The sequence below is a fragment of the Pundamilia nyererei genome, unplaced genomic scaffold (genome assembly GCF_000239375.1).
Source record: "Pundamilia nyererei isolate P.nyererei 1_Seehausen unplaced genomic scaffold, PunNye1.0 scaffold00039, whole genome shotgun sequence".
NCBI classification, from domain to species: domain Eukaryota; kingdom Metazoa; phylum Chordata; class Actinopteri; order Cichliformes; family Cichlidae; genus Pundamilia; species Pundamilia nyererei.
In genome coordinates, this window is record NW_005187440.1 from 2,148,065 (window position 1) to 2,160,269 (window position 12,205).

The window sequence follows — 12,205 nt, forward strand, 5'->3', positions numbered from 1 at the left end:
AAAATATAAAGAAATGAAGTGTGGCTTGAGACTTTTGCACAGTATTGTAAATCCACATGGTCTGTACAATCTGTGGACACCACACTTTGTTACAACTGATTACAACATTCAGAGTTACTGGCTGATGTGTCCACCTTGAACCTTTCATCAAAGAAGCAAAGAAAACTGATGATTTAATCAAAGATGCAGTTTCATTCTGATTCAAGAAGCTGAAATGCTCAAACTGGAGGTCACATAATACACTGTATTTAATGTAGTGACTGAATAAGAAAACTAAAGAGCTGTGGTGCCTTCTAATCCACGAGTCTCCTGAAATCAATTTCCCAGTTCAGACAAAGGACGGGCACGAGTAGGAAATTATTAATAGACCAAAGTATAATTGATAAGTTAATTATTCATAACCCCTTAAAATTTTGCATGTTCGGACCTGCCAGATGGGATTTCAAGCAGCTTCGTCTTCTTTTGAATATACCTAACCAACATGGATTTAGCTTTCAAGAGATCATTTGGCGCTAGGAGAGAGAAACACAAACACACACACACACACACACACAGGTAGTGGAGGAAGTCCTTTAATGGCAAGGAAACAGGCAGAACTGGCAGAGGGAGATAAGACCCTCCAGTCGGTGTCCTAAACGTGAAAATAAACAGGGAAAAAAAAGGGTGGGGGACCAAAGGAGAGGGAGAGAGAGAGGGGATAGCAGTGGCGGGAGGGGAGAGGGGGTAATGAGTTCTCAGCCATGCAGAATAGCAGTACACCTCATCTCGTTATCCTCTTGTCTGGGTGGTGTTTTTGCTTTGTGAGATAACAAGTGGTTCACTGATTGTGGAGTTAGACAGGCTAAGTATGCTTATTTGTATTTGTTTAGAGGAGAGCTTGTGGTCAGTGCGGCTGTTTTGGTGGACGTGAGGTCTGGTGTCTCGTGTTAAGTCGGCTTATATAACAGGTCGATGTGGAAGTGTTTGTTGTTAGTTAAACTGTATTAAATGTGTGCTGTATGTCTTCCACAGGCAACATAGTCCTTCGCCTTTGCAGGACATTGTTTGTGTTTAAATATATTTTAATCCTCTTAAAACTTCTTAAACTTCTACGTACTTCCAGTAATTACCATATTTCCATATTCACAGGCCATTATACTTTATTTTGTCTTTTGTCTGACGAGTTCTCGCCTTTACTGAAGGCTGCAGTATATTTCTGCTGCACCAGTCTGCCAGCATTAAAGTGGCACAGCTCCAGCAGTTTCTTATATACAGCTCTGGATGGCAGCCATTCGCTCAGACCCGCTGCCTCCTCTTCACATGGTGTACGCCACCCAGTAGATCACATTCACCACGGCGAAAGTGAAAGGAAACACGGCCCTGGCATAGATGTCGATGGTATCTGCATCAATGGGCTTGCAGACACACTTGGAACAGCACTTCTTCTTCTCTTCCTCGCGCTCCTCCGGTTGCCTGGATCTTCTCCGCCTCGGCTCCGTCTCCTCCGTTCCACCCTCCCCGGGAATTTCGCTGCTGGAACGCTGGGCTCGACCGTGGCGGCTGGAAATGACCACGCCCTGATTCATGCCGGTGACTGACAGGGAAAACAGAACCATTGCCTGTTTGCCGTTCTTTACAATAGACTGTGGAGAGGAGGAGACAGAGAAGCATCTAAGCATTTACCTGACAGAGCTCTATTCTGGCAAATTTGGCAAAAGTGACAATTCAACCCCTTTGCATTCATGAGGTCTACTACTATAACTTATAACTACTTTATAAGCAAAAGCTCTTAAGTATTTGGTCCATCCTGGTACTTTATATTTTATAATGCTTCATTTTTTTTAAATAAACACACGACTAACCCTAACCCTGTCAGTGGTTAAGGTAAGGGTTAATTGTGTGGTATTAATGATTATCATCTCTTTTGGCAGTTTTGATTACACCGTACTCACTAGAGCATAAGCGATCAGACCAATGTTGTCAGCTCATTTGCAAAACTATTGTTTCTGCATTTGTAATAGACAATTAATATAAATGTAAATAAAGAAGAGGCACTTCAACCATTTTTTGAGTGTTGATGTTGCATAGTTTGTCCACCAGAGGGCGCTGAGCTGAGTTGAGCGGAAGGTAAACAAGTAAATAAATAACTAAATAAAACAAAGGTTTGAGAAATCTGTTTATGTTTCGTATGTTTGAAAGAAAATTACATCGGCCATTTTATTGTAATATTATTTTTAAAATACTTTGATATCTGCATCAGTATCAATGTAAAATACCCTATATCAGTTTGGCTCCTTTTTTTCACAATCACTCCACTGCAACATTTAATTTTAATCGCTTCACTGCTCTGACAGGTAATCTGGTACGTTTAATATTTCTGTACTCATAGTTTTATAGCAGGTGCGGCCACTGTTATTCTGAAGGTTTACCTCAGTTATGATGGACACCAGCAACTTAAGAAGCTGACAGTATGATGAGAATCACTATTGCTTCCTGTGGGGCGATCATCTATTTTCCCATTATGGTCTATAGAGATTCATGTCCTGCTGAAGGTCAGTGGGATGGATGCTTGTCAGCACCAAGGCCTGATGTCCGGCCTAGGTTTATGTTTAAGAGGTGCGCACAATTTAGTAGCAACACCCCCACCCTACCGCCCCGAAGCTCCAGATTGAAAGGTCTGCTGACAGGTGTACATGACGGAAATGATCGAATGAGTGATCCTCACCTCGGAGCTGAGCTTGCTGGCCTTGACCTTGGCTTTCTCTTTGAGTCGGTAGTCAGCGTTGTAGTGAGCAAAGGCGTACTCGATGAGGGCCGCAAACACAAACACGTAACAGATCCAGAAGTAGACATCTAACGCCTTGATGGCTGACGCTCGGGGCAAGGACGAGCGAGCGCTTACCATCAGCGTGGTCATGGTTAGAACAGTTGTAATCCCTGAAAACAAAGCAAAAATTTGACTTCTGTGGATGTGGGGCTCTTGATTAGTGTTCTCAGACTGTAGGTTGGTTGGTCCCCTACTGTAGTCTAGACAACAATATCTCAACAGTATAAACTGTCAGTTAGGTGGTTAATCTAAGGTTTCCTAAGGGAACACTATCCCCTTTCTGCTGGTAGCTTTAAACAAAATGAGGAACAGGATTTTCAAAAATATTTGGTGTACATATTCATGTTTCTCTCAGAGTGAATGTTGCTCGTGTCCCATCATCTGGTCCAAATCTTCCATTTAAACTTATCGGGCTGTCTGATGAGGCTGTCATTTCTTGCTTTAACTAAAATGTTTGCAGCTCATCAGTGATTCTGTTGGCACATTCTGCAGAATTTTAGTCTTGAGAGGACATGAACGTTTGACTTGTCTCATCCTCATGCGTCAAATTCAAGGCCAGAGGGCCCGATCCCCCAAAATTTTAATTTAGCCTGCATGCAAATTTAGCATTTTGATATATTTTGGCCCACCAAGTTGTCTAGCTGTTGTCTGCATAGCATGTCCCCCAGTGTGTGCAGCCAAACAGAGGGGCACAACTTCATTGCACCTGCAAGTTAATAAGCTGCTTAACACTGACTGAAACAGACAGGACCATCGAGAGAGGTGGGAACTGAGAAGCTCTTTAGCTGTATCCATACTACATCAAGAAATATATATCTTCTTCTTCTTTGAGTAAAATCTCAACATGAGCAAGCAGAGGGGATGGTTGAGGCAGGTGGGCAATTTTCAGACAGGAAACTGCAAAGTTCAATTGCGAAATTAAGGCTTACGTGCGTCTGATTTCATAGCAGAAGGTAAGGCTGCATGGCATATGTAAAATACTCAATCATAAATCCTTTTTAATTAACAAAAAAATAATAATAATAAATACATTTTATTTATAAAGCGCCTTTCAAGACACCCAAGGACGCTGTACAATAGGATAAAATACATAATAGAACAATGACACAATGAAGGACAATAAAACAAAAGCACAAGATAAAATGAACAAACAGTGGGTTCACAGTGAATATGCAGATTTGAACAGATGGTTTTGAGTTGAGATTTAAACTGGGGGAGAGAACCAATGTTTCTTATATCTGGGGGGTAGAGATAACATATTCAGGCCTGTGAGGACATCTGTGTGAGACCTGAAGAAATATGTGCAGGAACTGAATTAAAGATTTATTATTTTTGCTTTAACATCAGCATGTATTGAGCTATGTTGTATCCTGTGATGGTCATCAATAGGCTGCTATGAGTTCCTTGTAACCACAATGCATTAGTTTGAATGTAACCCCACACGCAGTAAGACTCTAAGAAAAGAAAACTGTCATTTATGTGGTTTAACCTTTCAGAGGACGAACGAGCACCAACCTTCACTGAAATAACCCCTTTCGAAATGTTCAAATATACTTCATCCAATTAATACTAACCTAAGGATACACGAGCAGGAACTGCTGATTGGCTGATCCAGAAGGACACCCAGGACATTGCAACCAGTAATATCGAAGGCATGTACGACTGGATGATGTAGACACCTCGATTACGTCTCAGCTGGAAGCGAAGACTGAGCCTCGGAAAGCGCCCCGCTGTGAAGCAGACAACAAGTCACTTTGTTTCAAACCAAACATGCTAATTATTTATCATAAAGAGGCCATTGTTCTTCACAGGCTCTGACGCTAGGCAACATCTTTTGCCTCGCTTTTGCCCCTAGTGGCACAACTTCAAGATTTAACGCATAAAATGGTGTTGCAGCTGCATCTTCCCAGCAGCTACTGCTCTCATCTCCTAAATCTCCTGCCTGGCTCAGCAGCAAGTCTGCCTTGATGCATTTCGTCTACGAATAGAATACAACCACAGAAGTGCCTCTGGTTGAAAAAAAAGAAGTCATGCTTCAAGAAGTATGGGTAGAGTTCTCCAATACAAGAGGGACCAAAGTCCAAAACCACCACATACGTGTAAAACATAATACAGGCACAAAACAAAACAAAAGAGTGATGCTCACCTGATTTGAAATTCATCATCTCAGTGTCAAAGCGATAGTCTGTGATGGTGAACTGGGAAAGCTCTAATTTGTCCAAACCGTGAATGTGTCTCTGACTCTCCGACCAGTGATACACAATGTCCTCTGAGGAGTAACCATCTAGAAAAACAACAACAACAACAACAAAGACATTTACCCGTCCAGCCGACGCAGATGTGCGAGGTTCGCTCAACATTTAGCATTTTCATCCTGTCACAGACACTGTAACCTTTCACAAATGTCACCGTGCTCGCACAATGAAATGTTTCAGCAATAAACTGAAATAACATTTTTAACCCATAAAGATGAATGTAGGAAAGAAGAAATGAACATTTAAGATAAATCCCAACTCACAGCTTTCCAAATCCAGCATGCATTCCTGTTCGTCCATGGGATACTTGGTAAGGTCCATGTCACACGCCACTGTCGAAGTGATTCTAGGAACAAAACAGCTCGCTTAATCGAGCCCTGACATAGATGCTATTACAGTTTCTTCAATTTGTCATTTTTCAAATAAAAACGAATTTTCTTTGATCTTCTTTTTGCATGTTCATCAATACATCCTTCATTATTTAACTCCTGGTATAAAAATCTGACTCTTTTACGAAAAGTCCATTTAGTTACTATTCATGCATTCTTATTTTTATTTTTTGCTCAAAACAGCCTGCATCCAAACACAGCGCTAATGAGAACTGTTATATTTAACCAAAACAGTGCAATCTGATCAAAACAGAGATGAAAGTCAGTGAAAATTTCTGGTGTGCTAAGATGAAACTGCAGAATTGTCTTATAATTTTCTGTAGACAAAAGAAAGAGAAGACAATGATCTGTTTGTTTATACCGGCTACTATATAGAATCACTCCGTTAGGCTGCAGGCGGATCAGCTTGTTCTCTACGGTCACATCGTGAAACCAAGCAGATTTGGCGTTAACGATGAAGGTGTCGGGCAGCCACAGCTTGTCCACAAACCGACTGTCCAGTCCAAGAGTCTTGTTAGTGTGATTGTAGGACAGGCGGTCATCGTGCCAGCTCTGCCGCAGGAACACAGTCATGGTGTATTCCTGTCAGGAACACCACGGAATGTAAAACGGGAGACAGACTGTTAGGAATATTAGGTTCAATTATATTTACTTTGTATTTTTAAAAATATATTTAATTTATTTCATTATTCTGGACGGTTTTGGGAATAACTTATTTATATAGGAAAAATCGTTGGTGAGATTGTGTCAAAATATGAAATTATTTAGAAAAGAAAAGTAATTACTCAATAAGAATTTTTAGTAAGAAGAGATTTTGGCCCTTCAATTAATGATGAATGCAACATTTAATTAAAGGGTCCAAACACATTTCTTTTCAGACATAACCCTAAAACTGATATCACCGTTAAAATGCTGTTAATTATTGTTATAATCGCAAAATTGAAAAAGAATAATAACTCTTTTGTCACTATATTGTAGATTTGAATTAAATATTTTGTTCCTATTGCAAGAGATTTCAGCAAAATGTGACACTGAACTTCCTACCAAACAGAAATATAGAAAGAAAAGAAAACACAAAAAGCCATCTTCAAACGCCTGGTGAGCCACACAAATGCAGATCTGGCTGCAAATGCAGAAAAACACAACCAAAGAGTGAAATACCGCAATTAGCATCAAACAGCATAAACCACCAGAGAGGAGGCTGAAAAAGAAGCAAACAATGCTGGAGCACACATGCCGCACTGGCTGGTGACGTGAGTAACTACTGTGGTGCTTTTTTACTATTCTGCTTGCATAATTCAGATATTACTGCAGCAGTTCAGTGTCCGGTTGTGTTTTATGTGTCCTCACAGCATAAAAGCAATAAAGCACTTGGCTTTATTGTCTTACTTTGCAGCCTTTCCCTGAATACTGTGCACTTTGTGTTTGTGTTTTAGTTTCATTGCTCTTTTGGCTACCACACTTTGGACTTTATTTCAGATGTTAAGCAAAAAAAAAAACATATTGAATTGAAGCGTTTTAAGATTAAACTCCTTCTTTCATGATAGACATGGCGCCGCTCACGATTACAAGGTTACGCAAAATGATATTTGTGCAAAACATGAATTGCCCCATTGGATTTGATATTTCACTTTACAAAATCCATGAAAGTCTGAAATTATCCAACAACTCGCCCGATGTGTCACAAATGTTCACACTGAATGCGTTTAAACCTTCGAGTGGGATATGTCAGGATTATGCAAATAGTAAATCTTTGATCGTTGCGACAGTTGTGAAGTGATGATAGAGAATCTCGGTGCAGAAAGAAGGAGCGAGTGTCTGTTCTTTACCATGTTGGCTTCAGAGATGTGGTCAATGCTGGCTACTTCTATAGCCATGGCCACGTTCACGGGCGGACCTGCAGAGGAAATGGTGAGAAAAAAAAAGGGCAAACCTTTGCCCTCCCCATCTCAAACACCCACCCACGCCACTTCTCTGATTCCCATTCTGGTCCCTCCCATCCTAACTCCATAACCCATCTGTTTTTCTCCCATCCACCTTCCTCCCACGTCCAAACACTCCTACGGTGCATAGAGATTAAGCATTATCCAGTTTAGCCATGCGAAGTGGCACATCACACAATGGGCATTCATAAACAACACTGGGCTTTCATAGACTTGCACAGAGAGAGCTTCTGCCAACATTCACACGCACGCACACATACGCTGTAGCGTTCACTCAACAGTTTGCCATATGATTAGCATGGAGCGTGCAGCAGTCATCGAATGCTAGAGGGCAGAAACTACGGGGGGGCTCAGTGATGCAGAACAGAAAGGCTATTTAAAATATATTAAACATTAAGGAATCATTTCTCATCATTCAACACCTCCCCATGCCATTTTGGGTAATTTATATTTTCAACAACAAATGCAAGTGAATGGGGAAAGGTTTTTAGTTGTATGCTTACTGTATGTTGATGTAAATGGGAGAGTTTCGACGGCGATGTGATTCTATTCTCCAGCGCAGGTACAAAGATGACTATAACATTTGTTAAACAGCTATTTCACCAACTCTGGTTAGTAAATATAATAGAAAATATTTCGCTGCATATTAGAATGAAGCACAATGTGTAGCATTACCATAGAAACGTGGCATTGATTGTGTTTGCTACCACTTTAATTATGCAAATAGATTAAAATTCCAGAAAAATGTTTTACAGCATCATCAGTTCAGAAACTTTGCATTTGCAAATAGGCTTTGCACTCTGGAAACCTTGGCAGCACATATTGATGTTTACAGTGGGAAAAGTTGTTACTGTATATTAGTTTCTTGCATTATATAAAAAGAGACTCCACTTCCACTGCAAAACTAATCCTCCCTTACTGTTAAAATGATGTGAGATTGGAAACATTCAGACACTTTGGTTCATAATATGGTTTTCAACTTTCAAATCAGGTTTTGTGTAGTTATCAATTCTTCTAATATTCAGTGTTCAAGTGAGGCGATAACAAGATCCATAAATTTTATGTAAAGAAAAAAATACATTGTGCTTTTTTTATGAAACAATCTGTCTGTCACGTCTTTTCTTTACATCTTGTGCATCACTATCCTTACAAATTATATTTATCTTGCAAAAACATTTTTCATAATTATCATATATTTAAGGCCCTGTTATTGCTCCATATTAATAGCATGGGGTGGGATTTGAGTGAAAGAAACTGCCCCGAAATAACAGACATGATTCCCCAGTGGTCACAACAGCCTTCCATTTAGCTTCCTTTTTCAACACATTAAAATGTGACATAAATAGAAATGCAGTGACCACATGATGTTGCATTATGATTCTCTGCATCATGCACAGGGTGGTATGTGTGTGGCGATAGCGGCACTCTTGCCCCACATTTTCACCTTTCCTCAGCTGAGTTAAGCTGTGAGATTGAGAAATCTATTGCTGTGGTCATTGAATGTTTCACATTTGGCAGCCATTCTTAGCAAATTCTCCAGAGCAGCACACAATATTTGTGCCACCGCTCCACTCCGGCGTGTCCTCCTGCAAAGCCTCTCTTTAATAAATGTTTTTTGTGTGTGTCCTTAACAAAGTGTTCACCTGTCAGCATATGTATTTGTATGAGGTAAACAGAGCCTTGTTTTAATGTCGTACAGGAAAAGCCAAACCAAAGGCGCCTCTCGGGATAATGGAATTGGAAGATGAAGTGCAATTCATGCTCCTGTACTTAGGACTTCGGTTGGGTGATGCTAAGGATGGCTGTAAATGTGAGGCGGTGAAATGTAACCCAACGCCACAAGCAGTAGATCTCATACTCACCTCCTATCCCAGGGCGAAAATTTCTGGCATAGCCCTTCATTAAATCATCCAGATTAGGTAACCAGGATATTTCAATGTCTGTACCTACATAGTCCCCAACGTCACTCAGCATGGCCCTAAAGAAAACAAACACAGCAGCCTTCAGTGGTTGTCCAGTCACACGTCCACAGGAAAAGCCTGGCAGAACTTCAGATAGAGTTAGTAGCATACGTAAAAGTATCTCAAAATTTGACACAATAACCACTTTTTCAAACATAAATAAGATTCATTATTTAAATCGTTCATTTTTCCTATTACGGAGTTCCACAGGATTCTGTGCTAGGACCAAGTCTATTTGGATTACACTTGATTCCCTTAGGCAGTATTATAAGAAGGCATAGTATACATTTTCATTGCTATGCAGATGATACCCAGGTTTGTCGATCCATGAAGCTAGATGGCACACACCAATTAGCTAAGCTTCTCTTCATTGGCTGCCTGTTAAATCCATAATTAAATTTAAAACCCTTCTTCTCACTTACCAGGTCTTAAATAATCAATCTCCATCTTTTCTTAAAGACCTCATGATACCATATCATCCCAAAAGAGCACTTCACTCTCAGACTGCAGACGTACTTGGATATTTGGAAGAGTTTGGATATTTCAAAGTAGAATGGGAGGCTTTCAGGCCCCTCTTCTGTAGAGCCAGCTCCCAGGTTGGATTCAGGAGAGACACACCATCTCTACTTTTAAGATTAGGCTTAATACTTTCCATCTTAAAAAAGCATATAGTTAGAGCTGGATCAGAAGACCCTGACCAACCCTTAGTTACGCTGCAATAGGCCTATACTGCTGAGGGCTTCCCACGAGGCACAGAATGTTTCTTCCTTACTCACCTTTTTTCTTTCGCTATGTATTTATACACCACCTTGCAAATAATCATTATTTATTATTAATCTCTGACCATCTTCCAAAGCATGTTGTTTGGTCATGGCAGATCGCTGATCCTCGCTAAGCCTGGTTCTTCCTGTTAAGAGGGAGTTTTTCCTTCCCACTGTCACTAAGGCGTCATCTGATTGTTGGGGTTGGCTCTCTGTTATTTTGGGTATTTACCTTAGAATATCAAACGCCTTGAGGCGACTGTTGTTATAAAATTAATTGAAGTGAATTTCATTTGATTAAAGTAATTTAGACTCAGGTCACACTTATATCAGTGTTGGCAACAGAGAACCTTAGGGATCTTTGTGTCTAGTGAAGTGTACCCACACTTGACTATGCTGTGGAAAAATCTCGAGCAACCTTTCGTCTCTTTAAAGTTTGTCAGAAAAACGTAACATAGGTGCACTTAAAATGTACACGGAAATATAGTATATAAGGTAAAAATTGAATTTGTGCGATTCTAATGCTTGAAAATTAATACTTGGTATGACCACTTTTATTCTTCAACACAGGCTTGGACAGGCTTTCTTATAATTTCTTTAGCTAGTATTCAGGAATCGTTCTCCAGGCTTCCTGAAGGGCGTTCTGAGCTCTTCTTTATATGTTGGCTGCCATTACCGTGGAAGTCTTTGTCAATCAGATCCTTCCAGATGGTACTGGTGGTGGATCCCTAACACCACTGGTTGAAATGGAACCTTAGCCCACAATAAAGTTTCCACCATGTTAGGTTTTTGCTAGATTTTTTCCTGTTTGAATTTCAGATAGTGGTATTCTACTGTATATAGATTTTAGAGTGCAACTTCTTCTTTTATCCTTCACTTGTCTAGTTGTCTAGTAAATTTTTAACAACACACTGCACTCTATGCTGAAATATGCCAGGTTTTCATGTAATAGCTCTTTGGGAATCAGCTTTTTAGTGCAAAAATGCAACTTCGTGCCTTTTGAACTGTGTTAGTTTATCAAAAAACTGGGAGCAAATTATATATTTTGCATAATCCTGACACGCTACTAGCAAGAAAATTGCCTCTTTGCTAAATTTTATGCTCCAATGATTCATAGGTGAGTTTTAAGTGGCTTAACAAAAAATAAGAAAGTTCCTCTGAAAATGCTCAGGTCAAGAACTGGACTGAAAATGAGTCAGAAAGCAGACAGTGCAAAAGAAAAAAAAAAGGATCAGAAGACCTTCAGACTGAAGAAGAAGCTTGAAGAATTGTTGCTCAAGACCAGTTTAAAAATGACTAGAAAGTCTGGCTCTTTGACAGCAAATTATAAAGAAGTGAGGCATGATTCAAGAATTGTGCACAGTATTGTAAATGTCTAATTGTATCTGTGATCTATTGCCACTGTGATCTTTGTGTTTCTTTGTGCAACTCTGTGTGTGCCTGTAATATGTGAGAGACTTTCCCTTGACATTCATACAAAGGCTCCTTGAGGAGGAGCCCTCTCTTCTGAATTGACGACAGTATAAAATGATGAAAGCCCCCCTGTTATGGCAAAACATAGATCAAATGTCACTCTCATAAACAATTATGCTGAGCAACTCATACAGAGCACGAGATTTATGTCCAGTCATAATCAGCAGTTCAGTTTTGTGTTTGTAAATGTCACCAGGTCCATCACAGCAGAAGTGACCAGGTCGTGCATCCAGACATGAAGCTGAAATGTTCAGAATCTGTCAGATTAATGGAAGGAATTCATGTTAGCCGTTGACTATCCTGTAATCGAGGCCGGCCAGTATACAATTTGTAGTACCAGTACCTATATGGGGTGATTTATAAGCCAATATTCCAATATATAGCCCAATATTTTTTATTCTTTCAGACACACAAACCACAAATGCTCTTTTTCTGACGTTGTATTTTTACTCAGTTATTTGTATTTTATAACGAATAAAACGTGTGTGTTTTTTAATATCTTGCTGCATTTTGTATAAGTTGATACTCAAGTTTTAAAAAAACAAGCAAAACTAAAGCTATTCTGTTATACCTGTATGCAAAAAATACACTGCACCCAAAATATTTCATAGATGAGC

At 39.8% G+C, this 12,205-nt stretch overlaps 1 protein-coding gene across 1 annotated transcript in view; it reads right to left on the reverse strand.

The window, feature by feature from the left end:
- Positions 1 to 556: 556 nt before the first annotated feature.
- gabrd (gamma-aminobutyric acid type A receptor subunit delta) overlaps positions 557 to 12,205 on the reverse strand; it is a 23,979-nt gene continuing 12,330 nt past the window's right edge. Inside the window, exons 2-9 of the mRNA XM_005730736.1 lie at positions 9,256 to 9,371; positions 7,280 to 7,347; positions 5,812 to 6,032; positions 5,325 to 5,407; positions 4,953 to 5,090; positions 4,381 to 4,536; positions 2,705 to 2,916; positions 557 to 1,622 (exon numbers count right to left, since the gene is read on the reverse strand). Of these exons, the coding sequence (XP_005730793.1) occupies positions 1,296 to 1,622; positions 2,705 to 2,916; positions 4,381 to 4,536; positions 4,953 to 5,090; positions 5,325 to 5,407; positions 5,812 to 6,032; positions 7,280 to 7,347; positions 9,256 to 9,371 (1,321 nt within the window). The 3' untranslated portion in view covers positions 557 to 1,295. The remainder of the gene's footprint in view (positions 1,623 to 2,704; positions 2,917 to 4,380; positions 4,537 to 4,952; positions 5,091 to 5,324; positions 5,408 to 5,811; positions 6,033 to 7,279; positions 7,348 to 9,255; positions 9,372 to 12,205) is intronic.